This window comes from Cryptomeria japonica, chromosome 7 (genome assembly GCF_030272615.1).
Source record: "Cryptomeria japonica chromosome 7, Sugi_1.0, whole genome shotgun sequence".
Taxonomy (NCBI): domain Eukaryota; kingdom Viridiplantae; phylum Streptophyta; class Pinopsida; order Cupressales; family Cupressaceae; genus Cryptomeria; species Cryptomeria japonica.
This window is the reverse complement of record NC_081411.1, coordinates 562,968,499-562,995,520: the sequence shown is the minus strand read 5'-3', so window position 1 is coordinate 562,995,520 and position 27,022 is coordinate 562,968,499. Positions and strand designations below refer to the sequence as shown.

General features: G+C 37.9%; 1 protein-coding gene across 1 annotated transcript in view; it reads right to left on the bottom strand.

Moving 5' to 3' along the window:
* Positions 1 to 27,022, bottom strand: part of LOC131078433 (uncharacterized) — a 164,918-nt gene that overhangs the window by 17,631 nt on the left and 120,265 nt on the right. The window contains exons 15-19 of the mRNA XM_058016131.2: positions 15,368 to 15,430; positions 15,174 to 15,240; positions 7,508 to 7,834; positions 7,234 to 7,353; positions 1,161 to 1,313 (exon numbers count right to left, since the gene is read on the bottom strand). Of these exons, the coding sequence (XP_057872114.2) occupies positions 1,161 to 1,313; positions 7,234 to 7,353; positions 7,508 to 7,834; positions 15,174 to 15,240; positions 15,368 to 15,430 (730 nt within the window). The remainder of the gene's footprint in view (positions 1 to 1,160; positions 1,314 to 7,233; positions 7,354 to 7,507; positions 7,835 to 15,173; positions 15,241 to 15,367; positions 15,431 to 27,022) is intronic.

Here is a 27,022-nt window from a genome sequence, read left to right as displayed (position 1 = left end):
TCATCACTGAAGTTTTCAATACGTAGAAGCAATTCTTAGGGAAATATTCAATAAGAAAAATATTAATGCTAGTAGATTTCCACAATCCATGTGATTAGCATGAGCAGCTTCTGGATTCGATTGGGTGAATGTTTTTTTCACACAATCACACAATCGAATCCAGAAGCTGCTCATACTAATAAGAAAAATATTATCCCCTACAATTCGGTTCTGTTTTTAAAATGCTTTAACACCAAAGTTATGTTTGAGTTTTTGAGCCATATAATTAGGTGGGAGATGAAATCTTCCTGTTTACTCTATTTTCACTTCGATTAGAAAATTCAGTTGGGCATGAAATTATATCAGGAAGGTAGTCACATGTCAAGGGCTTACCATTTGATATAGCTGCTCATCCTTTGTCCTTGCTTCCATATGTTAGTTTTTTCATATCCCCAATTCACAAGATGTTCATTTAAGTTTTATTTTACTGAGAGTTTCCCTTTTTCTTGAAACCTCTAATAAATCATCTGGAGTAGAGAACCAAATAGAAGTCTTGAGCATTATTGACTGTTCTGAGAATGTCTCGAGGGTGTCTCCTGAAATCCTAATACTTCTAAGTAATCCATTTACCAAGCTGAAGAAGTTCTTTGCTTCAACTTGAAGCAGAGTTCAACATTCAGAAATGCCTTAATAAAATTACTTTAGAAATTTTAAACAGTAGATTACAGAATGTTCTGTCTCGCATAACTCTTGTTGTCTATGATATTATAGAATGAATAATGTTCTTATATTATGCACATTATCTCAAGAATAAATTTTTTATGATGCAATCCAACAAGACAGAATGTATCTTCAATCATCATATTCTGCAAACTATGGTAATTTGTTATAAATATAATTATGCCTCAAGCAAGAGTTAGGTTTATGAACCAATTGTACATGATTGGCAAATGAAATTTGCTTATAGACTACATCAATCAAAGCATAACAACTACATACATTAACATAGGTTGAGTTTAATAGACATGAATGAAAAACCACTCCAAAAAGAAGAGTGATACCACCCACATAAAAAACTATTGATGACGAATTTAGCACATCATCAAAGTATGCTACTATAGTTCAAAATTCAGTAATCTTCTTCCTAAATATTTAATTGTTAAAATCTGTACAAATGGTACCTGTTTGATGGCATTCCTTAAGTGCATTTGTGCTGTATTAAGTTCACGCTTGCTGCTTGTGGAAGATGCAATATCTATGTATAACTCACAGAGCTGCAATGAAGCACGAGCAAACTTTTTGAAACAATCCTCATTGTTCTTCAACTCAGATCCCTGATTTTAAAACCAAATAAAAATAAGATTAGGCTGCTCTGCTACTTCCATGAAAATCAAAGATAAATTGAATGTCATGCATATATAGCCACAGGATGGTCTATGGAAAAACACATCGATAATTAAAAAGGATATCAAGCATTCAAAATTCAGAAAATTTTCTCGAGGCTTGGGTCTGATGAACAGTTCACGCTCCTACATAATATGATAATTGTGAAATGAGTGAATTGCAGCCAAACCTGTAACACCTCAAGCACCATGAGAAAAGGTTGAGTAAATCCCCTGCTAAATCCTTGAGGTAAGAAACAATGCATTCCTATCAACAAACAACTACATCCTTCATACCTGGCACTAGCATGATTCAACTCCTGATACAATAATTCAACTTGCTGAGCATATTATTTTCCCTTCATGTCCAAGACAATTTCATGTGGGATCTCCTTAGTTCAATCACATTCAATGGATGCTAAACAACTAAGCTTGTTACCAACCTTCACTTCACATTCAAGCAAGTATTGACACCCTTATCATTGCTCATCACTATAGTGCCATCAAATTAGAATAGAAAAAGTGCATTTATTTCTGAGATACACAGAGACATGTCACGACCCCATAGCCTCGTCCTAAGTCACCACATTCGCCGAATTTAAATCATGAAGTTCAAAATTCGGTGGATTTGAAAACATTAAAAAAAATTCATTGAAATTTGCCATATATTCGGTAGGGTAAAGGGAAACATTTGTGCTAATAAAATATATTTTAAAAAACATCTAGACTACGATGCCAGAAGAAAGCTCTGTTGAAGGAAGAGAAACCTTTGCCGATTGCCTTCTGCTACTTGGGAGTTTAGTGGTGCCCACGAAACTCCTATGCATCCATTTTACGACCGACTTGGCTTTTTCAGGGCTTTTCACAAAGAGGCTTACTAGTTTTTTAAGTTTCGTTCTTATTTTAATTTTTTTCTTTTTCCAATTAAATTAAAATTATTTATACTTTATGTTTTACATCACGTCAATTTGTTATATAATTTTGTTTATTATTCAATCTGTTATAACTTAATATTTTAAAATATTTATATTAAACAAGACAAAGGAAGGAAGGTTGAAACTAAACTTTGATGGACCGTCCAGGGGTAGCCCAAGATTATCGAGAGCAGGTTTTATCATTAGAGCTCATAGAGGAAATTTATAATGGGCAGGCTCAATCAAACTACAAGAAGGAACAAACAATGAGCCTGAATATGCAGCATTACAATTGGGAATACAGACATGCATTGATATCTCAGATTTAGATATTGAAGGAGACTCCCATGTAATCATTAATGCAATAACTAAACATTCATCACCGAGTTGGAAGGCAACTCAATGGATTGAGAACATCACCCAACTCTTAAATCTAATTCCAAATTATTCCATAGCACACACATATCGGGAAGCAAACACAATGGCGGATCTATTAGCCAATTGTGCTAACTGCTATAGACCAAGCCCAAACATCAATCATCTCAAATGAAGTACAAGATTCACAGGGATTAAATCAATTGATTACAAGAGATATATCATATGCAACTTTAGTAGGAAAAAATAGAGAAGCACTACAAAATAGAGTATGAATGGTAGACAGCAACCAAATCAGAACAGTGTTGATGCGTGTTTTATGCAAATATGAACACAGAATAAAATACCAAAGTATTTTACCCCCCTCTTGAACAAAATCATTTCAGATGCTAAATATCTGATCAACTAAGACGATTCCAAGGTTTCTACCGTCAATTGTTGACATGTGGGTAACTAAGGTAAATCTCATAGAGGTTCAAATTATCACCATCAAAGAAATGCATACCAATGGACGTGCAATAATTGAAGTTCAATTTTAAATTCCAGTTGACCACACAAGGCAATCTTACAATTAGCAAGAAGCTAGTGGTATGGACTAAATGGATTCCACACAAATGCATTCAACACTTCTTTCATTCAATCTAAAAAACTTAAAACAAATTCTAATATAAATTATATTCTAAACTTGGAGGCAATGAGAACCACAAATGCATACAACACTTAAACAAAATCACCAAACTTCAATGATTGTATTCAAATTTGTAGCATATAGGCGACAATTCTCAAAAATCTCTCTTTTACAAATGAGAAGCAATGAGGTATATATAGAGTCTCCAAAGAAATGAATGGCCAAGATTCATTTAAAATCAAGGGCCAAGATCATGCCAACATAACCCTAAGTTTGCCCTAATCAGGGCTTACATCAAAAAAGGAATCACCAACATGTGATCCAATGGAATGACGCCTAATCATCAAATAGGGAATCTTCTAGAACATTCTGACTTGCATTCCTCTCTCTAACAACATATTCCAGAAATTTGGCCAAAACTGAATCTAGCTCCTCCATGGTGACACTAGGCAAAGCCTCCTGTTGTGCATCCATCACATCCAATGCATCCGAACAAGCATCAAGAATATTCTCCCAATCTGGCATAAGCCTTTGTAAACTATGGATGTGGATCAGTAGGGAAACTAAATCATCAATCTGATTCTTCTTCAAAGAATCCAACTAACTGAAATACATGAACTTCATCTTATTTCTCAATTCTTCTAAGTGTAGACCATTGGAAGCACAATTCTTCAATGGATGAAAGGATTTTGGATTGAATCTCTTGGATTGATCCTTCATCTCTGCACAATCTTTCCTCGCATGCTCATAAGTAGACTTCTGCATGGCCAATGAACAATACCATCTCTGAAAATCATAAATATCTCTCACATACAACTCCCTCATGGATAATTGTGGGCTTCGGAACTCGCTTCAACACCTTGAGGCGAGGAATTGTCTTCTCCTGTACCGGCTGGAAATCATCCCACACTCCCTCCAAATTTTGTATCCTGAACATGAGCATTGATGATTTGTGAAATGCTTGGACAAACTAAGTTAGGAAATCATCCGCCTATTTTGTAACATCTTCAATCCACTTTCCTAATTTTGTATGTGTATTTCTCGTTGCCTAATGATCAAAGTGAAATCCACGATCAACTGCAATAGATGAGACAAAAGTGGGATCTTCACACCTATGGGAGCTCATCCCTGCAATAAATTCCTTAAGCTTCATATTTTCATCCTTATACATATTCTCCTTCACATTCTCCCTATCCAATAGTGCCTTGATTGCCTGGACTGTATCATCAAGTTTCTGGAACTCTTGCTTCTTTGTAGTTCGTCCAAGGGCAATCGAAGTAATTTGATAATCCATGGGAGTGGCCACATCTTTGGTCACATCACCCATCGGGATAGTCACTTGTGCAATTCGCACACCTGCTTCATTTCTAACAACATTGGAAAATATCTTAGCTTTCTTCTGCTCTTTCTCTTTGTTTGTCCTTGCTAAGACATCATCAATATTCTCAATAGATTGCACCCCTATCATCTTGCTTTTCTCCATGCTCTGTAGTAACCAATCTAGAATGGTGGAAATTCCCATTGCATCATCAAGACACATCTCTCGATCTAATCCTCTTAATGTTGAGATGACATCATCCTCCTCCTCCTTATCCCTAGTCAAATCAAACACATTATTGCCCAAACTTACATTCAAATGGACTGTGGGAGATCTTGGTTGCTCTTCATCCTCATTCGGTGGTGCCGACTGTGCTATAGCCTGTAATTCTTGAATATTTTCCGGCAAGGTCTCCGTATTGGAACATTGTTCAAACTCTTTACTCTTCTCTAGCATTCCAATTTCCTTTACTGATGAGGAATTGGTGGTCGATAAAGGAGTGCTAGGCTTATTCTTCTTCTTCTTCTTTAATTGTTGACTAACTGTCTCCTTCCCCTTCATTTTAGATTCTCCAGGCATACCCTTCGTTCTTTTGCGAGCATGACTCTCCTCATCTGCATGTATCCTTATATTTGTAGGTGTTCTCTCATCATAATCAAGAGAAGGCTCCACTTGTCTCATTTTTTCATAGGTGAGGGTGACACCCATTTCTATCAATTTGTTCACATATTTGTCCACCCATTACCTGGAGAAATAATTAACTTCTCTCATAAGGTCATTCAAATCCACAAACCTCAAGCTGTGTCCAAATAGTTCTTCACCCCCTCCTCTCTTTTCAGTTTTCCTCTTCTTGCTTGCACAAGTAAATTGTAAAAAAATCAAAATTCAAATGGGCAAGCATTTTAGGGTATTTAAGAGTGAATATTTAGGTTGAACAGCTTAGCATCCTTGGAATGTAAAGAAGGTGGAATGTCCCCAAAAGAAAAATAGATATGGAGCAGATAAGGGTGAGGGGGCAAAGTCCTTGTCCCCACATTCCCAGAATGTTCCTAAACAGAAATCATGTTTGTTTAGCCCCAGGGATGTAACTGTCATCATCTGACATTGGAAAAAAAAAGAGAAAAATCCACAAACTACAATAGAGTAGCATTTTCAGCTCCCTCAATTCCTATAGATGGGTATATGTCTGTAATTGATTGCACTGAAATTATATTATTCATGCACTAATATTTTAATTCATCCATACCAAATCACAGCACTTGTATCCTCCGTGCTGGGTTAATAATATTAAATTGTACTAATATTAATTGTATTAGTAGTATTAATATTGAATTATATTAGCAATATTAGATTGTACTAGCAGTATCAATATTGAATTGTATTAATTAGATTTTATTAGTAATGTTAATTGTTTTAACCATACTAAATTATAGCAATAATACTAGACAGCATCTTATGAAATCATTACCAATCTTCACATTCATTCGGTAGAGTTTTCCCAGTGAATATGACTGCTGACCTCTTCTTTCTCCCGTATTCTCCTCTCTTACTATTTCCGTGTGTTAGTAAGTGTTGAGACATGGACCAGCTAGGACTCGAACCTAGGACCTTCCATACACTGCTGGAGTGCTCTACCACTGAGCTACTAGCCCCTCTTGGACCAGTCCATCGTCGGTCCGGGTGTGGCTTATTTCCAACACCAACAGTAAGATTGGCTGTGCTGTGTGATGACTGATGATAACAGTCAGACTTCCTTCCCTTCCTTAAAATTCCCGTATTCTCTTCTACTTACTTCCCGTGTGTGTCCTGCTGGAGGAAGGTGGTCAAAGGTATTTAATTTCTTTGACTGGATACGACCCTTCCTAAAGTATATGACTCCCCCTTGAGTCGTGCCTTTTCTAATTAAAATTTGTTATTCTTAAACACAGCCTAATGTATTGGTAATTTGATCGGTGCTTTTCTAATAAACAAGTTTTGATATAGGTAATGCACATATATTAATAATAATTTGTGTATAATAATTTTTAATATTAACTTGTGAATAATAATAATCTTTGTCTATATGAGCTTCTGGATTTGATTGTGAGCTTTTTTGCATCAACATACTATATAGACGTACTAATGGATTGTGGAAATCTACTCATATTGAATAATAATCTTTTTAATAATAATGTACTGAAATGTTTGAAGTAATCCATACAGTATATCAGTCTATATATATATATATAAGGGACATTACAGTGAAGGACTGACAAAGGGTTGAAAAGTAATATAAAGTTTATAGATTATAATTTTGCATTTAAATTTGATATTAAATCTATTAACTACAAGTATTTTATTTTTTGCAAATTACGAGTACATATAAGGTCGTAACCAGTCATATTGAACCTTGGGAAAAACAATCCACCAAATGGTGAGCCCGAACCCTAAATCCCAGACCTGTAACTTAGCTAATTAAGGGTGCTTCTTTAGGTGTGCTGTTTGACTTTCCACTTTTTTGAGGTATAGGTTTCCCCTAATAATTATATTCCAGGCCATAAATGAAAAAGAAATACATATTTTGGGATTATAAAATGAATTTCTTCCACTTCCTTCTAGTACAAAATATACTTGTTTTCATTTGGGCAAGAGTAATACCTGGTAAGCCCTGACTTGCTTCAAGAGAGATTCTGAGCATGTAACCAAGTTCCCCTTGAATTTGTGGAATCGAGCAAACAAACCCCATATGTCCCCCCCACCTTCACCACTTCGTACTATCTGAAACCATATGAAAAACTGATCAAGCAAAGTGAAACATCCTTACAATATCAAGCTCATTGTCAATCTCTCTCACTTTAACCTAAACATTATATTTCAGAGTAAATTAGCAGTTAACACCATCAATTTTTTTTTATTATATACTCCTTCAAACCTGCTGTAGTATTCTTCCAATTAGATCCACCATTTGCTCTTCTTCAAAAGAATACTTGATGCCACCATAATTCTCCTTGTCAACTGACCCAGTGCCCATGGTATCATTTTGCTTGTCTGTACTCTGGCCATTAGTTGTTTTGTTTGACTGAATCTCATTCATATAATTGCTGCATTGAAGATTCTTTTCAGGACCATTGGCAGCAATACCCAGAGATCCATCCGGTGCATTTCTGGATTCCATTTCTTCCACCAACTTTGAGAGCAAATCTATATCTACACGTTTGTTATTAGTCAAATCTAACACCATTTTTATTGCTTCCAATGCCTGCACAAAATCCAGCATTATACAATACACTATCACAGATCATTTTATTTGCATATAGAAGAGTTCAAAATAACTATTTTTCAGAAGCATTCAATTTAATATGATTTTATGCCCCTCAAAGGAACCTTCAATCGCCAAATTATACATCGCCATTCAAGAGAATAATCAAAATCAATAACCACTGTACTCTATATTTACCTTTGGTGCATTCAGTCAATACATTGACAAATTCAAAATAATATTCCATATAAAGAAAATAACCATGCATACATCCATACTTACATAATCACATACACTCCACTTCCAGATAAAACATCTACCCTACCCAATATGTACACAGATTAGACGATTGCTGGATACAGCTTTAATAAGTATTTAGATCATATACATATCAAGACAGTCTGGATATGTTCTATAAGACATAAAAACTCTAGAGTATCCAACAAAGCTAAAAAGGAAAGAAGTCTTCACATAAAAAGAAAAGAAACTATATAGAAGTTAGAAAGAAAAAGTGTCTATTTTCACCCATACCATAATCTTTGAAAACATATTTGGTTGGTTTAGACTGCTTTATGCTACAAGGAACTGTAGAATTTTTCTTCTTTGAGTTATTAATACATATAAGCTGCTATATCTTCCTTATTATAACCTGATACTAATGAAAATTCATTCTTTTAAGATATATTTCAAAAGATGGTTTTCAAAGTTTTCACTGTTTAATAATTTTGCAGGATCACATATTGACATCCAAGATCTATCATATGATTGGTTTTTGAAAACTTGAAATGTTCATAAAGGATATTGACCTCTTATCTTTGTTCATGCAACTTATATAAGAGAACCATCACATCACATCACAAAATGTATTGGTTGGTTACTGTTGTCACAAATGTTTGCACCTTGCCAAGCTATCAACCCAGCAACCTTGTGAAACATGGAAACAACCCCGAATTATGGAACCTTGCGCAAGGGTTTAAATCTCTAGATAAGGCCAGCTTCCTTCCTAATCCAGGTGCAGATGTTCAACCAACCCAACACTTCAAATCCAACTTCTAAACCTACTCTAACAGCTTGTAGGAGAAAAGAGGCGAGAAAATGCAAAAAAATAAAGAGGTGATGCACCAAGATGAGAGATATCTCTCTCCCAATCCCGGAATGACACAAAGAATCAATCAAATACCCTAGAGATGCACACATTTCAATTGCATGGATGACACCAGAAACGTGTACAGAGCTTAGGATTTGTTGAATGTCAAAAGGGAAGAAGGTTTCCCACAAGTCATACTCCGAAACAAATTAACACAGCATATATGTGAGAGAAAGCCACAAAACATGCACTTATCATGAAGGTAAGAAAACATACACAGCATGCATAAGTTGAAGAGAGGCAATAATGATTATTTTGATTCATTCTTAGGCCAACGGCCAAACTTACAATTGCAGAAATGCAAGAAATATAAGTCTTCAAGAGAAGTGAAAGAGCAGAAGATAGCTCAAACTAGCAGGGAGAGAACCCTTTACAATGAGGCCTCAGAGCCTATTTATAGCAAACTGGTTGCAAAGAAGAAATCAACGGTCGAAGATGAGAAATCCTTGACTTTGGTATGTACAAGAGAATGTCTGTCCGAGAAGATAGGGAAGTGGCTGGATCTTACATGATGGTGCATGCAAGAAACCTAACCATACCCTAACAAGGCAATCCCAAGAAGGAAGTACTTCTAGAAGGTGAATTACATGACAATCAAAGTTCAAAACATGCAAACTTGACATGAAGATCATCAAGCAACCATAAATCGGCATGGCCCTAGACTCCACTTGATGGCAATCCTACAAAATGCATTAAATGCATCCCTGTAGCTCCATAAATGAAAATAGACAAGTTGCAAGAGTTGGTGGAGCATTAAGATCCTTGAGTGTCAGTCATTCTATCTGGAAGTGTTGTTAGTCATCGGAGATTGGGCATCGGGCCTTCAGGAAACTGTCACTAATAATGAGGAGTTGAGAACCCCGAAGTCCGAAAGATTGAAGGGACAAAAGGGAGGCGGGAGAAGGATATTGGGTTTCAAGATTCGGGTAAATGGTCTAACTCTTACCAAAAGAGAAAGAGTTAGACCAGTTCCCCGAAGTCCAAAATCCGAAAGGTGAAATCCAAAAAGGAAAAGATTTCAGATTTTGGGGTTCGGGGAAATAGTCTAATGCTTACCAAAAGGGTAAGGGTTAGACCAGTTCCCCAAAATCCAAAAAGGAAGAGATTTTGGATTTTGAGGTTCGGGGAAATAGTCTAAAGCTTACCAAAAGAGTAAGGGTTAGACCAGTTCCCAAAAAACCAAAATTTGACAAAGGAAGGGATTTTGGAATTCGGGGTTTGGGGAAACAACCTAACGCTTACCAAAAGATTAAGTGTTAGACCAATTCCCTGAATTCCAAAATCCGACAAAGGGATTTTGGATTTCAAGGTTTGAGGAAATAGTCTAACAAGGTTAGACTAGTTCCCTGAAATCCGACATCTGACAAAGGGAGGGATTTTTCGATTTCAGGGTTCGGGGAAACAATGTAACACTTACCAAAAAAGTAAGTGTTGGACCAGTTCCCCAAAATCCGAAAATCGACAAAGGAAAGGAGAGTTGGTCAATGGACCTTGAGGTATTGAAGGCACTATGCAAGGATAGAGGGAGAATTCCCGAAGTCCACCTCATGGCAAAATAACACTTAAGAATTTTCTTGATTCCCTGACTTAGCGCTTGATCAACTGGGGCAGAACTGGTCGATGGAACATATCTCTGATTGGTTCTCATTGATGGACCAAGGGTGTCATAAAATGACAACAGTTACAAAGCTCCTCCCTTTCCACAAGAAACTCATCTTTATTAAAACTATATTGAAGGAATGGAACAAGAACCATTTCAGTAATACATTTGAGAAAAAGCATAGGATAGAGATTGAGTTAGCATATTTTAGTGAGAAATTCATTCAAGATGGAATGGGAGTGGAGGATTATCACATGGAGAAATCTCTGCAGGGGAGTATGTGGAGATTTTGAGGGAGGAGATCTTTTGGTGCCAAAAGTCCAAAGAATATTGGCTTAAGGATGGGGTCAAAACACAAAAAGAATTCACTACTCTACTATTACATACAAAAGCAAAAATCAGATCAATGAAATTAAGGATGAAAATGGAGTCCCTCGATTGTTGACAAAAGAGATTGGTGATGAGGCCATCAATTTTTTTCACTCTTTTGAATAGGCAAGTTGTAGTTGATGGTGTTGTGAGAGCAGAAGTTCTTGGTAACATCTCGCCGCTGATTGATAATGCTCTAAATGAACAACTTATGCGTCCAATCTTGGAAAGGGAAGTCAAGATAACAACATTCCAACTCAGCCCAAACAAGGCCCTAGGGCCAGATGGAATTTTTGCTTGTTTTCACAACACTTTTGGTGCCTAGTCAAAGGGGACATTGATGTTGTGATAGAGCAATTGAGACTCAACGGTTCCATGTTGAAAGACTTAAACAATACCTTTATTGCCCACATTCCAAAGAATGCAAAAATGAAAGTGATGGGGTATTTCCCCGCTATCTCATCATGCAACACAATTTATAAAATTGTAACCAAGGTCAGAGCAAACAAGTTAAATTTGGTTCTCCCCTTAATCATCTTGGAAGAGCAAAGTGGATTTGCTCCTAGTAGATCAATCCTGAAGGGTATTTTGGCTCATTAGGCAATTCACACTATGAGGAAAGCAAAGGTGGAGAGAATGATCTTGAAACTTGACATTAGCAAAGCCTATGATCAGGTAGATTGGGGATTCCTTTTGGAGGTTATCGAGTGATTTGGTTTTAGTAAGGAATAGACTCGATGGCTTGGGAGTTGCATCTGAAGCCCACGCTTCTCAATTTTAATTAATGGGAGTCCACAAGGCTTCTTTCCCTCATCTTGAGGCATACAACAGGGGGACACCCTCTCCCCCTTCCTCTTTATTATCATGGCAGAGGCTCTACGCAAAAGCATCACAGTGGCACAATTATCGCTTCAATAGAAGGGAATCAAAGTTGTTATGTGGGTCAAAAACCTCACACATTTAAAATTTGTAGATGACATGATGCTTTTTGGGGTGGCCAATTGAAGAGAGGCCCGAACTATCAAAACTACTCTAGACAAATATTGCAGCGTTTCTAGGCAAAGTATGAATTGGAAATAGAGACATTTGGAGGCAAAAGGACATGGCCAACATGTTGAGGTTCAAGATTGGTAAGCTCCCATGTAAGTTCTTAGGGCTTCCTCTATTTGCTAGTGCAAATAAAGTTCATCTTTGGGATGCTATTATTTACAATTGCAAGTTGAAAATGGATTCATGGATAGGGAAATGGCTCTCTTCGTCAAGTAGAAACATGCTGCTCAAAACAGTGGTTTCAATTATACATATTCAAATTTCATTGAATGTCTTGTATGAAACTACCCCAAAGTATTTGTGATCAGTTAGACCAAAAGATGCAGTCCTTTTTTTTGGAATGGCAGTGAGAACCAACATAAAATACCTTTGGTTGCTTGGGAGAAGATTTGTCATCCAAAAGAGGCTAGTGTAGTGGGACTTAGACAATGAACACCTATGAACTTAGCCCTTGGGGCTAAACTGGTGTGAAATATATACAGTAAATCAGACCTAAAATGGGCCAGGATCCCACATGGATTTTCTCAATTGAGAACTCCATCTCAAGTTCAACAATTTGGAACTTCATTTGTGCATTCAAAGATATTATTGCAAATCATGTTACCTAGGACGTTGGAAATGGGCTAGGGGGTAGACTTTTTGGTTGAATTCCTGTCAATGATCAAAACCTTGCTGCAATCAGAGATTGGCTTTCTAACCATTGGGGCCATCGGGGTGGTTGATCATGTAGACATTCAGGAGCATGACAAAATTGTGGAAAAGCATTGGCATTCTCTACAAGGGATTGATGCCCCTCAGGAGCAAGTTGAGGCTCTTGGAAGAATCCTGACTGGTAGGAAGATTGTTTGGGCAAAAAGAGAAGATCAAGTCCAGTGGTGTGTTGACAAATGTGGAAACTACAGAGGATGGGATATAAACTGAAGGAGGAAACAATAAGGAAAGAGGAATGGCCCACACATCTATTATGGAATAAGGCACGCCTACCAAAGACTAAGGTATTTTCATGGGCAATGTTATAGAAGAAAATTCTCACTAGAGACAAGCTAAGCAAACTTGACTTTCAAGGCTCGTTCCACTACCCCTTGCGCAAGAACCAAATTGAAACAATCAACCACCTTTTGTTATGATGTGATGTTGCTAATCATTATTGAAAGAAAGTCACAGAAAGGCTAGATTGGTCAATGCTCTTAACACAGGGTCTTCTTGCCATGTTCAGTTGCTGACCAATGTTGAATGAAGGCTCAATTTTTGGAAGCCTTTGGAGATCAGCCCCTCAGTAGTTATTTGGGAAATCTGGAAAGAGAAAAACCATCGTCTCTTCCAAAATAAGGAAATGCATGTGACGAAGTTAGTGCTAAAAATTGAGAATGCTATCAAAAAAGTAGTAAATAATGTTGCTCGTAATCAATCCCTCTCCAAAAGCACGTTTACAAGTTGGGATGATAGAATGACTCAAAATCGGCCACGATTGGTGATCAACTATGTGTGGAGTCAATCAGCCTACACTAAAGGCTAAGAAGAGGGAAAATACTTGATAGGTGCCTCTTGACAAAGGGTGGACAAAAGTTATTTTGATTGTTGTTGATGCAACCCTAGCCATTCAGGGGCAGGTTGCATCATCAGGGATTTAGATGGTATGATCCTAAAGCTCGAGGCCATGAAGCTTGGGGAGACTACAAATAACATTGTGTAATTCCAAATTGCATGGTTAGGTGTTCGAGCTTGTAGAGAAGGTAGTTTTTGTTAGAAAAATGGTGTCTCAACCTTACATTTGCATAAGGTTACTATTTATAGTAATTTCTCATTTGTGTACGAATTAGTTCGAAATCTTCCCCAAAGCTTTGAATTGGCTAGATAAGCATGCCGGTAAATTTTCGTTGCAAGATTATGTCTAGAATTGAAGATATTATATTTTCTATTTTTGAAAGTTGTGAACAAAAGTTTTGGAGTCAATTTTAAGGGTCGTAGAGGCTCCAAAATGCCCTGAAAGTGTCTATAACTAGCGTAGTGGGTTATAGCTTGATATAGCATGTCACAAGCTTTCTAACACTTCAAAGGGTTTGTCAATCGAACATCTAGTTCAAAATTTATGGCCTCCAAAAATTGGGTCTCCTAAAATATTCTGGAAATATAAAACCATGTCAGATACATAAATGAGTTGTAAAAGGGAGCTATATGTGTTGGTGTATGTCTTGACACATCATAGAGCATCTTGGATTGGAGATAAGTTGAGCACCACTTTTGGGTGGTTTTAGCTCATAGTTTTGTAACACCATTTGACAATTTCATGTATTGTATCTCCTATTTATTAGGTGTGTGAGATGGAGGTTGTGTGTAAGAGTCTTATACCTATTGAGTTACCTCCGAATCTCTGGTTGGTGATACTCCTAGGAGAAGCTTGCTCTACAAGCATATTGTATATTGTTGTTGATTTCTTAATAATATATTGAGTGGCTTTTGGAGTGTGGGGGATTTTTTCCTGAAAGGGTTTTCCCCACAATATATCTTGTGTTTATTGTTAATCTATTTGCATGTTGTATATCTCGTTCTGTATGTGTTTCTTATTCTGTAACAATTTAAGATTTGTAAGAAAATTTGAGTTATCTCCCCCGCTGGATTAGTGTTAAGAAGCATTTTCTGCACCGAAGCTTCCTTTTAGTTTTGACCAGATTCATCTGGAGGGTAACTCATAGATAGTCATCAATGTACTCAAACAGAAAGATTGCCCTGATTGGGGATCCAAGAAATAGACTTCATGAATCTGGAAGATACTCTCAAATTTCAGAGATGTCAAAATCTCCCATACACTGCGAGAAGGTAAACAAGAGGCCAATAAACTGGCAAATCAAGCTACTCATATGGATGCAGAGAACCGTTCATATGACTTGTCTTTGTGCTAGGAGGCATTTGATTGGAAGGTCTAGGATCCAGGGTGATGAATTCGGTTGGTCTAAACGGCCATTGCTGTCTTGGCCATGTGGCTGAGGCTTGGTTGTTTGTTCTTGGGCATGACCCCCGTTTGGTCACACTTTTATTTATCAAAAAAAAAAATGCATCGGTTGGTTTAAGCTACCAAATCAACTTCTGCAAAAGATGATTAGCATGCCTGCCTTGTCTAGCACCATGAGTTCATTATTTTCTTGTTGGAAATGAATTTGAAATTCAACACTTACTTGACCAAAATTACCAATATCCATGGCTACTTGACTATAGTTCTCCCACATTTGCCAGCTATTGCGCCTGCAAAACAAGGAACACAGTTTTCAACAAATAAATATCACATATACCAGCTTGTCACTCCTCTATGATGCCATATGAGCATGAAAAACTAAACAAAATAATCTTATCAGAAGTCAGATAAATTAACCTGAATTTTAATGCTTCTTTAAAAGCAGTAAAGGCCTCCTTGTTCCTCTTCTTCATCATATGTCTGAAAAAAACCACTGTTGACTTACAATTTTGACAATAACTCTATTTGAAATATACTCTATAGCAAATTGTTATTAGGTAATAATTACTGTCTACAAAACACAAGATGAGAATTTGTAAACCAAAATGGCGTACTTATGCTAACATCAAACTAGTGAACAAATAAATATCAGGCATAATAACAGTGTCTCCATAGCAAGCAAAGTGACCTATGGGGCTTGAAGTATGCTCCAATTGTCAAACAATTAGACCATAATAATATTCCTCAGACACTTTTTCAATTGCATAAAACCCAACTAAACCGAAGGACAAGTCGTAATGGCCTGAGACAAACTTATATATATCAAACCAATCTGTAGCAGAAATGACATGATATAGCCAGACAGTAAGTGTTTCTCAAATATTAAGGTTCACAGGTGGTGAAGACCTGAGACAACCTTATATATTAAACCTAACTGTAGCAGAAATACCACGATATAGCCAGACTGTAAGTATTTCTCAAACTCAAGATTCAGAACAAAATAAACAAATATCAAAAAATAAAAAATAAATTAGAACTCAAAAAACAATTAAAAAGAACTTTTTTTCCTGTCCAACTTATGGATAATTGAAAAACCAGATTTAATATCAATTTTGAAAAACTAGTTTACTAAATTAACCACAGATTTGACAAACTTGGTATCAGCTTTGAGCTGTGTTGTTTGGCAAGTGAAACTAGCATGCACCAGATATTGCCTCCAGTTTAAATGGGAGCAATCATGATTAACTCACAAGTCCAGATACTATGATATTGGCCATACCACAATCGCATGGTCCACAGTGGGCAATGAATTAGCAAAGCCAAGTGGAAGTGTAAGATCCATACTCGAATAAGAACTGGTAAATATAAACTATTATTAAACACCCAAAAAATATGAATGTTTAGAATAAAAAATTTAAGTTATAATCCTTCCCAAATCTACTTCATTGGAACATGCATCAATTACTTCTAATCAAATCAAGCCTTCCCAATTTTATATTAGGAGGTAAAGGCTAGAGTGCACAGAACCCAGATCATTCTAGCACTTTTATCCCAATCAATTTATTTCTTGGTTTGTATATGCTCAAACATTTGACAGCATGACTACAACAAAAGCACAAGATATGGGAAGGCTACTTCTGAAAGTTAGGAGTATTACTACAAAAATCCTTCCACCATTACATCTAAAATTTAAGTAGAAAAATATATCAATTAATAAAATTGCAAAAAAAAAAAGAAATCAAGATTCAACTTCAAGTTTACTAAGTGCTTTAACATCATTTTCCTCAATGTAACAAGTGTAGTAAAACAATCAAACAGTCCTATTGGAGCCTTTCACGCTTGTGATGGTAAACAATTAATCTCTAGCTTTCATGCTTATAATAGAATATTGAATGTACCTTAACAGGCCTTAGGCGACCTCTTCATTTATACAAAGGAATGGAAAATAAAAATAAGTTAGGTATTTGTAGTATATGATAGTATGCAAAGGACTATGATTTCAAGTATACAACCACTAGTTTATGATTTACCACAAATACCTACGGTTAGTTTAGGATCCCATAAAACTGGTCCCCCTTACCCCCATCCATTGCCTCTTAAAAATAGCCCAACAAATTTTAGTCCATCAGCCATTCTCAAAAACTTTGCTAATGGTTCTGAAACTACGACCACCTATTGACATCCCTCCAAAGGGTGAGAAAAAGAAATCACAAATCTATTACAAAAAAAGGGTCCTTGCAATTTTTTATTAAGTCATCCCAGGAGAAACAATTGATCTTTTTAAATTCATCTTTTGGTGAGGAATGCAACAAGACAAAAGGGTTACAATTCTAGTGATAGTGGGGTGTACAAGCATCCTGCCCTCTATTTTATTCCCCGTCCAATGTTTGTAAGGAATTTTAAGCATTTAATATTCGAAACCAGATATCAAATGCAGAAACCCATGACTGCAATAAACTTCATAATTAAGGGAAACATAAAACGTAGAATTGAAAAGACAAAAAAACTCAATGAAGATAAAAAATGAACACAAATAGAGGATAGCATAGAAACTAAGTTGCCGGTTTGGATTCTGGTTCGAGATTCGGGTTCGCAAATTCGTTCATTTTTTGGGGGGGGGCGGGTTCGGGTTCATCTGTACACAAACATATAGAAATAAAAAAATAAAAATATATACATATATGCAGCAGCAAATAAATAGCATAATACACCACCATATATATTAATGTTGTAGACTTTTAGTCCAAATGGCAAATAACATAGCAAAATGCCAAAATACACCACCATATCAATGTTTATGTTCAAAAATAATAATGTCAACATTAACAATCAGCCATCACTGATCAAATATCACCAAAAGTCATCAAACATATCATCATCATCCTCCTGTGGTAAATTAGAAGCACAAACAGTGCCACTGGCAGTGGTACTAGCAATCTCAGCCTCAGGAGCAGCCTCATGATCATAAGTAGCTCATCATCATCATCAACTCCAAGCGCATTAAGGCGGGCAATTGAATCATCCAACTCTGCATGCTTTGGTTCAACATCCCAATGCTTTGCCTCCCCTTGTTTGTAGGTATTGTCTTTGTGTGTTAGGAGCCTCAAGATTGAATGCACATAGACCAAGTCTTCCGCCTTCTTGGAATGTAGTTTATTGCATTTTATTGAGTGGCTGAAGGAGTATGTGCTCCAATTCCTCTCGGATGATGATGAACTAGCAACCTATCAAGATTTTCAATTTTGAAATCAGAGTTAAGAGTTATCAGTTATGATTCTATGAATCATTGAATAGAAATTTTAAGAATGAAGAAATTAGAACCTTAAGAGTTAAGAGCTTACTTGTGACAAAACTTTGATGGCAATGGTTTGTAGGTTCTGGTATATTTCTCCATGGTAGTACCACCATTTATGAGCATCAACATTTGCCTTGTCTTCAAGAGCCTCAATACCGCAATCATCCGTGCTTTTGAAACTCATGACTTCAGCCCTCACCACAGCCCGTAATGAATCTGGAAAGAGTCTACGAAGGGCTGCCTTGTACCCCATAGCAATTTCATGATCTCTCTATGGGGCAACTCTAGTGCTACTCTTATTGAGGACCTCCTGACTATAGTATTTGGGGCTCAATGCAAAGGCAAGGAGATGCAAAGGGGTAGTCATTTTGTTCCATCTCTCCACCATGATTTTTTGTATTTCCATGAAGAATTTTTCTTCAGGATCTTGCTCTTTCTCATTTATGATTGTTTTCATATCCTCAATCATGGAGTCAATGCCATCATATACCTCACCCAAGCAAGGCCTATCCATGTCAGTGTATCAGATCATGCTCTACAATTTTTTGCATTGCCTGTTATCACTTGAACAACATTTTGAGGACCAACTTGCTCAATGGCTTGGAAAAGAATGTTTGCAATGAATGGACAGTCTTTCACTTACCCTTCACAATCCACTGCTCTCAAAAACATTGCAGCTTTGGTGGACACTGCAAGAACATTGACCAAAGGGCGATTTCTTGCATCTTTCCATCCATCTGATACTATGGACATATGGACACCCCTGTTTCAATCCCTGAATCCCTCATAGGCTTCAAGGAATTCTTTACATTTTTCACCTCTTTGTCCAATAAAGTGGTGTGCACCTTCTCATAACCTGGGCCCTTGAACCCCCTTGGAGCCTCATTAATTGATCTCACCATTTTTTTCCAATACGGTGAGCGAACAACATTAAATGCCAATCCATTTGCATAGATGCATCTACCTATGTCTTCCTTGGCAATGTCTCTAGCCTCATTCTGAAATGACATTTCCAAGGGCCCCTTTGCTCTTTTATTTGTCACCGGTTGTTCAAGAAGATTCAAGAACGGATGGCCCTCTACGGATTGTTCATTGGAAGTTGAAGACATAGAGGCCTTTGTTGCTTTTTTACTTCTAGACCTTTCCAAAGTATGAGTAACTGCATTCCCAACTGCTTCATCTGCTTGTCTTTGCTCTTCAATATATTTTAGTACAATAGAGTTTGCAAGCAAGGTTTTAGGTGCAGGCTGCCCTGGAACTTTTGGCTTGCCTGGACAAAACTTGATGCCTTTTTGAGGGATAAAGCACAAATGTGCTTTCACTCTACTATAAGAGATTTTATATTCCTCTTTGCAATGGCTGCAAATCCAAAGGAAACCTCCACCTGGTAGTTGCTAAACCATTTCCACATATTTCCATAGTGGAGAGCCTGACTATGTTCTGAACCGGGAGTTCCGATTGCTAGAAGCACTTGCCATTCTATGAATGTTGAATCTATAAACATTAAACAACATACAAAGCCACAAACCAAAATGAAAAAATAAATTAAAGTAGAACTAGAGAAATCATTTCATTTTGTAAAACAATGTAAAGAAAAATTAAAAAAACAAACAAAATCAACAAAAACCTACCTCTTTTGGTGAAATCTCCCTCTTCAATGTCTTTGAGGAGTTCTCAACAATCGCAACTACGTAGGAATAACTCACAAACCAGCTCAGAGCATGCAACTATCACCCTTCAACACTTCTTCAGCTATGGCAAGCAAACAAGAAAGTTTAGAAATGGAGCCAACAAGTTTTCTTTTTCATTCACAAATGCACAAATGAGATAGGTTTTACCTATTTGACCTTTTTAGTGGTCTAATTTAGGGTAGCAAGGTTGAATAGACTAAATTAGGCAAAAAAAAAAAAACTTTAAAAAAGTTTTAAAAAATGTCTTTTTCACCCAGATTCTTCCCGGGTTCTGCCGCTGGCATTGAAATTTGTCCAAAATACATTAAAATTCGACCAGGGTTCCTCTGAGAGAATTTGCTGGGCCAAAATCGAACCCTAACAGAATTTGGGGAGAATTTGTAACGGACCAATATTTGGTGCGAATCGAACCAAGACCCATGGGATTTTTTGCAGAATCTGGCAACTTAGCATAGAAACATAACTCATAAATTTACTCTGAGAAAGAACTTTCAAGTGAAAAATCTAGCCTCAAATCCATACCACACAATAAAGTCCCAAAGATATTACAAATACAGTGAAATTTTTATATGAATATTTACTCTTCTACACCTAGAAATTCAAGGAGTTCCAACAACATTCAGACACTTCCCTAAATGCCAACACTCAATATATAGACCAAGCAGCTCTACAATGAAAATGTCCACTTGTCAACACCCAAAGTGGGGATTCAAATTATGATTTTCCAACTCCCAAGAATCATTCCACTTTACGTGTCATTCATTTTTCATCAGCTCTTATGTCTATTTATAACTCCATCACTGTAATGCACTTCCCATTTGTAGCCTTGAGATGTCTAGATCTCGTCATTGTTTTCCAACTAAATATCAAGGAATGCATAGACCATGTTTGTTCTTGTTTCTTTGGGTGTTTATCGGTGGTTTAGCTTCACCATTTTCATTGTGAGTTTTGGTTGTGGCTAGAGTTCATGCTCTACATAGTGTGTTAGGACCACCTGCATGTTTTAAAATGAGGTTCCTCAACATGTTAGTTGTTGGTGTTGTTTGCATTGAGATCCATGTGTGGTTGTGTCGCGTTCCTTGCAAGGACTTGATGTAATTTGTTATTGTGGTATTTCTTAAGATGCATGTGAGATGCTTATATGCCGGATTTATCATTATCCTTTAGTTCATGGATATGCATATTATACTTTGTGTTTTGAATGAATGTTTGTTTACCGCTACAATTGGTAAATTAAATATAGGAAATAATAATGTACATGAAAATGCATACCAGACACGATAGTAAAATATATCTTTATTCACACATTCAATTATTATAGAGAAGAGACCAAAGATGGTCGGCCAAGGATTACATTAGATCCGACAATACCATGCCACTTCCTTGACAGTACACAACATATTTAAAGGACCCGCCGATTGTCGAGAGGTACACAACTGTCAACCAACCAACACATAACCACCCAAGACTGACAACCCACTCAATACAATTAATTAATACCTTGTCGGATAACAAATATCATCAACCATAACAATAGGCAATTTATGCCGACAACATCATCCCCCCAAAAGAAAAAGTCGTCTTCCAGATGACAAGCAAATATCAAGTAATATTCGGGAAGACTAACGACAACCAGTGACTTCGACTGGACAACCCAACTTGTAGTGTACCTGCCAGATCAAATGGCGGTTTGGGGGCAATGCCCCCAACAGGAGTTTGGGGGTAGCACCCCCAGCGGGGTCAAGGGGCAGCGCCCCTCGCAGGGTCCTAGGCCGCCAACAACAAATTGCAACTTTCAAAACCACACGAAACTCCATGGCGCACATGATTTTCGTGATTTTTTAAGATGCCAAAAACATTGATTTCTGCCTCAAATCCACACGGCATGCGATCTGGACTACATATGGACCACCTCTCGTCTTCGTACAAAAGTCCTCTTCTACTTGCGCATATGGAATTACCCCCGCACCAAGCTTCCCTCTCGATTGGTCACCGTACACGCTGCCTGCGTGGCCCCCTTCAACTAGGTCCATAAGAATCGTGTACGATTTCCTTCCTCCAGCTGATTGTGTACGGACTTACCTTCCAAGCTAATTCTGTACGAATTTTTTCCAATTCCGTACAAATCTCAGCAAATTTCCTTGGCACACCCTCACACCTTGTACGGATTTCTCTATCCAATCTTGCACACTCCGTACAAATTTCTCCTTAAGTCAGTTTCGTATGAATTCCTCCTAGCAATTCTGTATTCCCCGCACGGAGTTCTCTATACGGTTCTGCACTGGCCCATACGGATATGTACGACCCACTTCCCAATTGATGTATGACCATGTACGGACTACTTCCTATGCCTTTATTGCCTTCTCTACGTCGAGTTCCTCCTGCTTCCTGGCTACGTAATGTGCTTAGAGTGGCCAATTATGCTTCGTCCCCATGCAGTGTATGGGCTAGGTTCTACGCGTATCTCTTTCGGTCGTATGGTCTCCTTGTTGTGCGATCCCTTACTCCGTAGGGTGTATGGCTGGTGTCGTACGACCGAGATGGAATTTGTTGTGGCTTGTACGGTTCCTTCTGTTTGATTTTTCCTCTCAATTCCAAATTCTTTGACAGAGCGCTTGCATACGATCTAACTACGTACTGGTATGATTTCCTTCCATGCAAGCTCCTTTGTTTGTACGACCCCTGTCCTTCGTCAGTGGGCTTTTTCCGTCCACTTTCCATCTTGGTACTACCAAATGTATCATTCATAACTTTACATGCTTCCATCAGTTGCTTTTCACCAGGAGTTGTAGCTTCAAGAAAATTACATGTTGGTGAAAATACCTCATAGTCCTCCATTTGCCAGTGGAATAGTCCATTCAGGGAACTCGTCTCATCTTTAGAGAAATCTTCTAGTTCGAGCACCCCTTCATCGTTGAGTTTCATGCCTTTCCTTCCATCGTCCATACCTAACTCTCCACCCTCAGACTCAGAGTCCAAGGGTGCCAGTCTTTCACTCACCGCCTGGTTCCTCAAGTCAATGACATGCTTCCTCCCGTCACTCTCGATCGAGAGTGTGTTTCGCTTCCAGTTATGATTCGCCTTAGCAGTAACCAACCATCCCCTCCCAAGGAGTGCATTGTACGCCTTCTTTTGTAACCGGATGACTACAAAGTCCAAGAAAACTTTGTGTCCCAATCATTACTTTTTGTGCCATCAATGTTCCCAAAGGTTGGATGTCGTGTTGGTCGGCACCTACCAAGTGGAAGGTTGGCGGCCAAAGATTCGGCTTCACCAGACATTTCCATGTGTCTTCTGGCAGTACATTTACTTCTGAGCCTCCATCGACAATGGTGTTTGTCAACTTCTTCCCCATTATTTCCATCTCGACGACTGTCAGCTTCCTCTCGATGCTCACCGTCAACAACATTGGATCACTGGACTCATTCCCTTCGGCTCTCGTCAGTTCCTCCTCATGTGGTTTACATTGTTTTTGGATGACTGTGTCGTCACTGACTGTGTTGGCAATTGCCATTCTCAGTTGCGGCATAGTTTGAAGAAGGTCTACCACCTTGATGGGTACGGTTGTTTGTAGCACCTGTCGGACTATCTTCTTCTTTGACTACCGCAATGACATACTTGCAGTTTCATTGGAAGTTACTTGTTCCTTCGCCAACACTTGTTCTACTTCAGCTTGTTCCTTTTTCGTACCAGAGTTTGAATACATCGCCTTCTTTGTTTGTGCTCTTGTGATTGCCAAAACTAACGATGTCCTCTTGTACCTCCACGTGCAACATATTAATACCCTTTTGATTTGGGCAGTTGGTGTCTTCATGGTCACCTGGTCCACACCATTTGCACAATAATTGTATGTTGTCTTTCCTGTTATGGCAGTCTCTCGCAAAGTGTCCCCATTCACTATATTGTCGGCACTGTATGATAGGACGTCCTCTGGAGTCGTACTATATTTGGTTTTGCCCTCGTTGATTTCCATAACCACTTGGCGATACATTTTGTGATTTCGATGGGTTGGACTCTCCCTATGTGAAGAGTACTTGTGTACTTCTCATTTTCAAATTGTAGGGGCACTCCTTGATTGAATGCCCCATCACTTGGCAAATTTCACAAAACATATTTCTAGGACAATTACCTTTCGTGTGACCCTCCCTTTTGCACTCAATACACCATAGTTCCTTACCTTCATTGCTGGTTCCTTTCTCAACCTTCAATTCTTTCATCATTCTCAACATATCTCGTCGAAGGGCTCGCACGGTTTTGGATTCTTCGTCACTGCTACCTTCGGTGCTCTTGTCATTCTCGGTCTTCCTCTTCTCTCGGGAGGAGGTTTTATTCACTCTCGATGTCCATCGCTCGATTGTACGCATCGGCGTATGAGGATGGAGGCACTACTTTCATCTTTTTGCGCAGTGAGGGTATCAATCCCTTCATGAACCACCTCTTCTTCAACCCATCGGCTGGTTGGTTTTCCATCTTGTTCAACAGTTCTTTGAGCCTACGGTTGTAAGTGCGCACACTCTCATTTTTCCCTTGCTTAGTATTATAGATTTCGGCCACGATCTCATTATCATCCCTCAAGAGTTTGAATTCCTCCTGGAACGCCCTCTTCAGATCACTCCATCTCGTCTTGTGCTGGGCGTCAAGGTCTGTGTACCAGTCAATGGCGATCCCTCGAAGGGTGGCGGGAAATGCCTTCAACCAGTAGTCCCTATCATCTTCACCATTTGCTTCCCAAATGGTTATGCATGTTTTGCAATGCCCTACCGGGTCCTCTGACCCGTCTCCCGTGAACTACGACAATTTCTGCTTCTCCTGGGTGTTCAACATTGTTTTCACTCGGAAGGTACATGTGTATTCACCTTGTGTGCCAGACTTGGGTGGACTGTTTCGACTGCTACGTTCTGGTGCTTTCCCTGCACTCTCGGCCACGTAGGTGTCCTCTACACGTCCACCTTCAACGTCCCCAACACTTCGAGTACTTCCAGGTGTGTCGGACCTGAGTGAACTGTTCGCACTGCTACGTTCTGGTGCTTTCCTTGCACTCTCAGACACGCGAGCGTCCTCTACACGTCCACCTCCAGCGTCCCAACACTTCGAGTACTTCCAGGCTTCGACTCGTCTCTGTGCTCCCTCCGGCCGAGGGTCAGCAGATCACCTAATCACTTGGTCTTGAGTCTTGACCACCCTGTGGCCTCTTCTCACCTTTGATGGGATCTGCAGACATGAATCACTCAAGGCTGACCTGATTTCTTTTAATGCAATGACGCCAAAATGTTTACCGCTACAACTGGTAAATTAAATATAGGAAATAATAATGTACATGACAATGCATACTAGACACGACAGTAAAATATATCTTTATTCGCACATTCAATTATTACAGAGAAGAGACCAAAGATGGTCGGCCAAGGATTACAATAGATCCGACAATACCATGCCACTTCCTTGATAGTACACGACATATTTAAAGGACCTGACGGTTGCCGAGAGGTACACAACTGTCAACCAACCAACACATAACCACCTGAGACTAACAACCCACTCAATACAATTAATTAATACCTTGTCGGATAACAAACAACCATAACAATAGGCAATTTATGCCGACAACAATGTTATCATGATTTTATGACATGTTGATGCCTTAATTAATATTTTATATGATGGTGTATCCCATAGCAGGATTATGCTATGCTTCACCTATTTATGTATTGAACAGGTACACTTCACATGTGCATTGAATGGTTATAGGCTAAGTCACCAGGTTTGAATTCGAATTCGAAGTTCGACAACTTTGAAATTCGAATGAAGTTCGATGAGGGAAAAATTTGAAATGTATAAAATTCGAATTAAATTCGTAAATATATGTAATATATCTATAAAATTGCTTAAATAGTTTAACATTGATAAATAGATTTGAAATCGTTACAAAAAGATGACATATTAATAAAATATAAACCATAGGAAACATATGCTAGGGCACGAACGGTGGCAAAAATTGCAGGTGAACTTCTCCTGCAAGCTACGACTATCACGGGTCCGCGACTACTTCTCCTACAGGCCGCAACTCACGACAGACTGAAGATGTGTTTAAAAAATATTAACAAAAGAAGAAGGCCAAAAAAAATAAAAATTTAACAAAATAAAAAAAAATTAAAAAAATTGAATTTCAACGATTTTTTTTTTTTTGAAGTTCGGCGAATTTCGAACTTCAAGGATGAAATTCGGCCAAACCTAGTGACTTAGGTTATAGGTACAAGATTATTTCTCCAGCTAGCTACATAGGTCTAAGTTATTCTATAACAATGGTTATGTTACAGATGTCACTTTGAGCTTATGTGTTTAGTAGCCAGTATTGCACTCAGTTTGAGTGTGAGATGAGCCCTATGTTTACTCTTTTGAGTATGGGTCCAAATTAGTGGTGATTCAAGTATTTGTGTTGCAGAAAACCTATAAATGCATCTTTTGACGTGGTTGTGTAATTCCCATTTGCATGCAATTGTATTTTCCAAGGTATCTTGTGTGTGGATAATGCCTAATGCATTGGGAATCGAGAAATTCAAAAAGAAACAAAAGGGAGAAATGTTCTTTATTATGCATTGGGAATGATTATTTAAATTGTTGCAATGAGTTAAATTTTTATTTGAAATTGTTCCTTTGGCTTTGGGAAATTTATAAAAACATTTGAATTGCCTAGGAAAAGATTGTGAATGGTATTATTTAAATTGCCTTAAAAAATTGGACGATTTAGGCATTTTAAATTGTCAGTATATTTTATGAAAAAGGAAAAACAGAAAAGGAAATATGAATAAAGAGAAAATAACGAAAAGAGGAAAAGTAAAAACAACGAAAAAGAGAAAAAGAGAAAATAAAAAAAAGTGACAATGAAATTAGAAAAGAAAAAGCAAATGGATTTGCATGGAAAGGATTGAAGGTTTGTCTGGATTGCGTTTGGTTTGCACCTCAAATTGAAAAAAATTGGCAATTTTTATGAATTCATAATGGAGGTAATTGTCGATGTCTTTTTCTATGACACCTCAAACACAAAATAAAATACTAAGTATTCTATCCTCTCTTGAACAAGGAAAC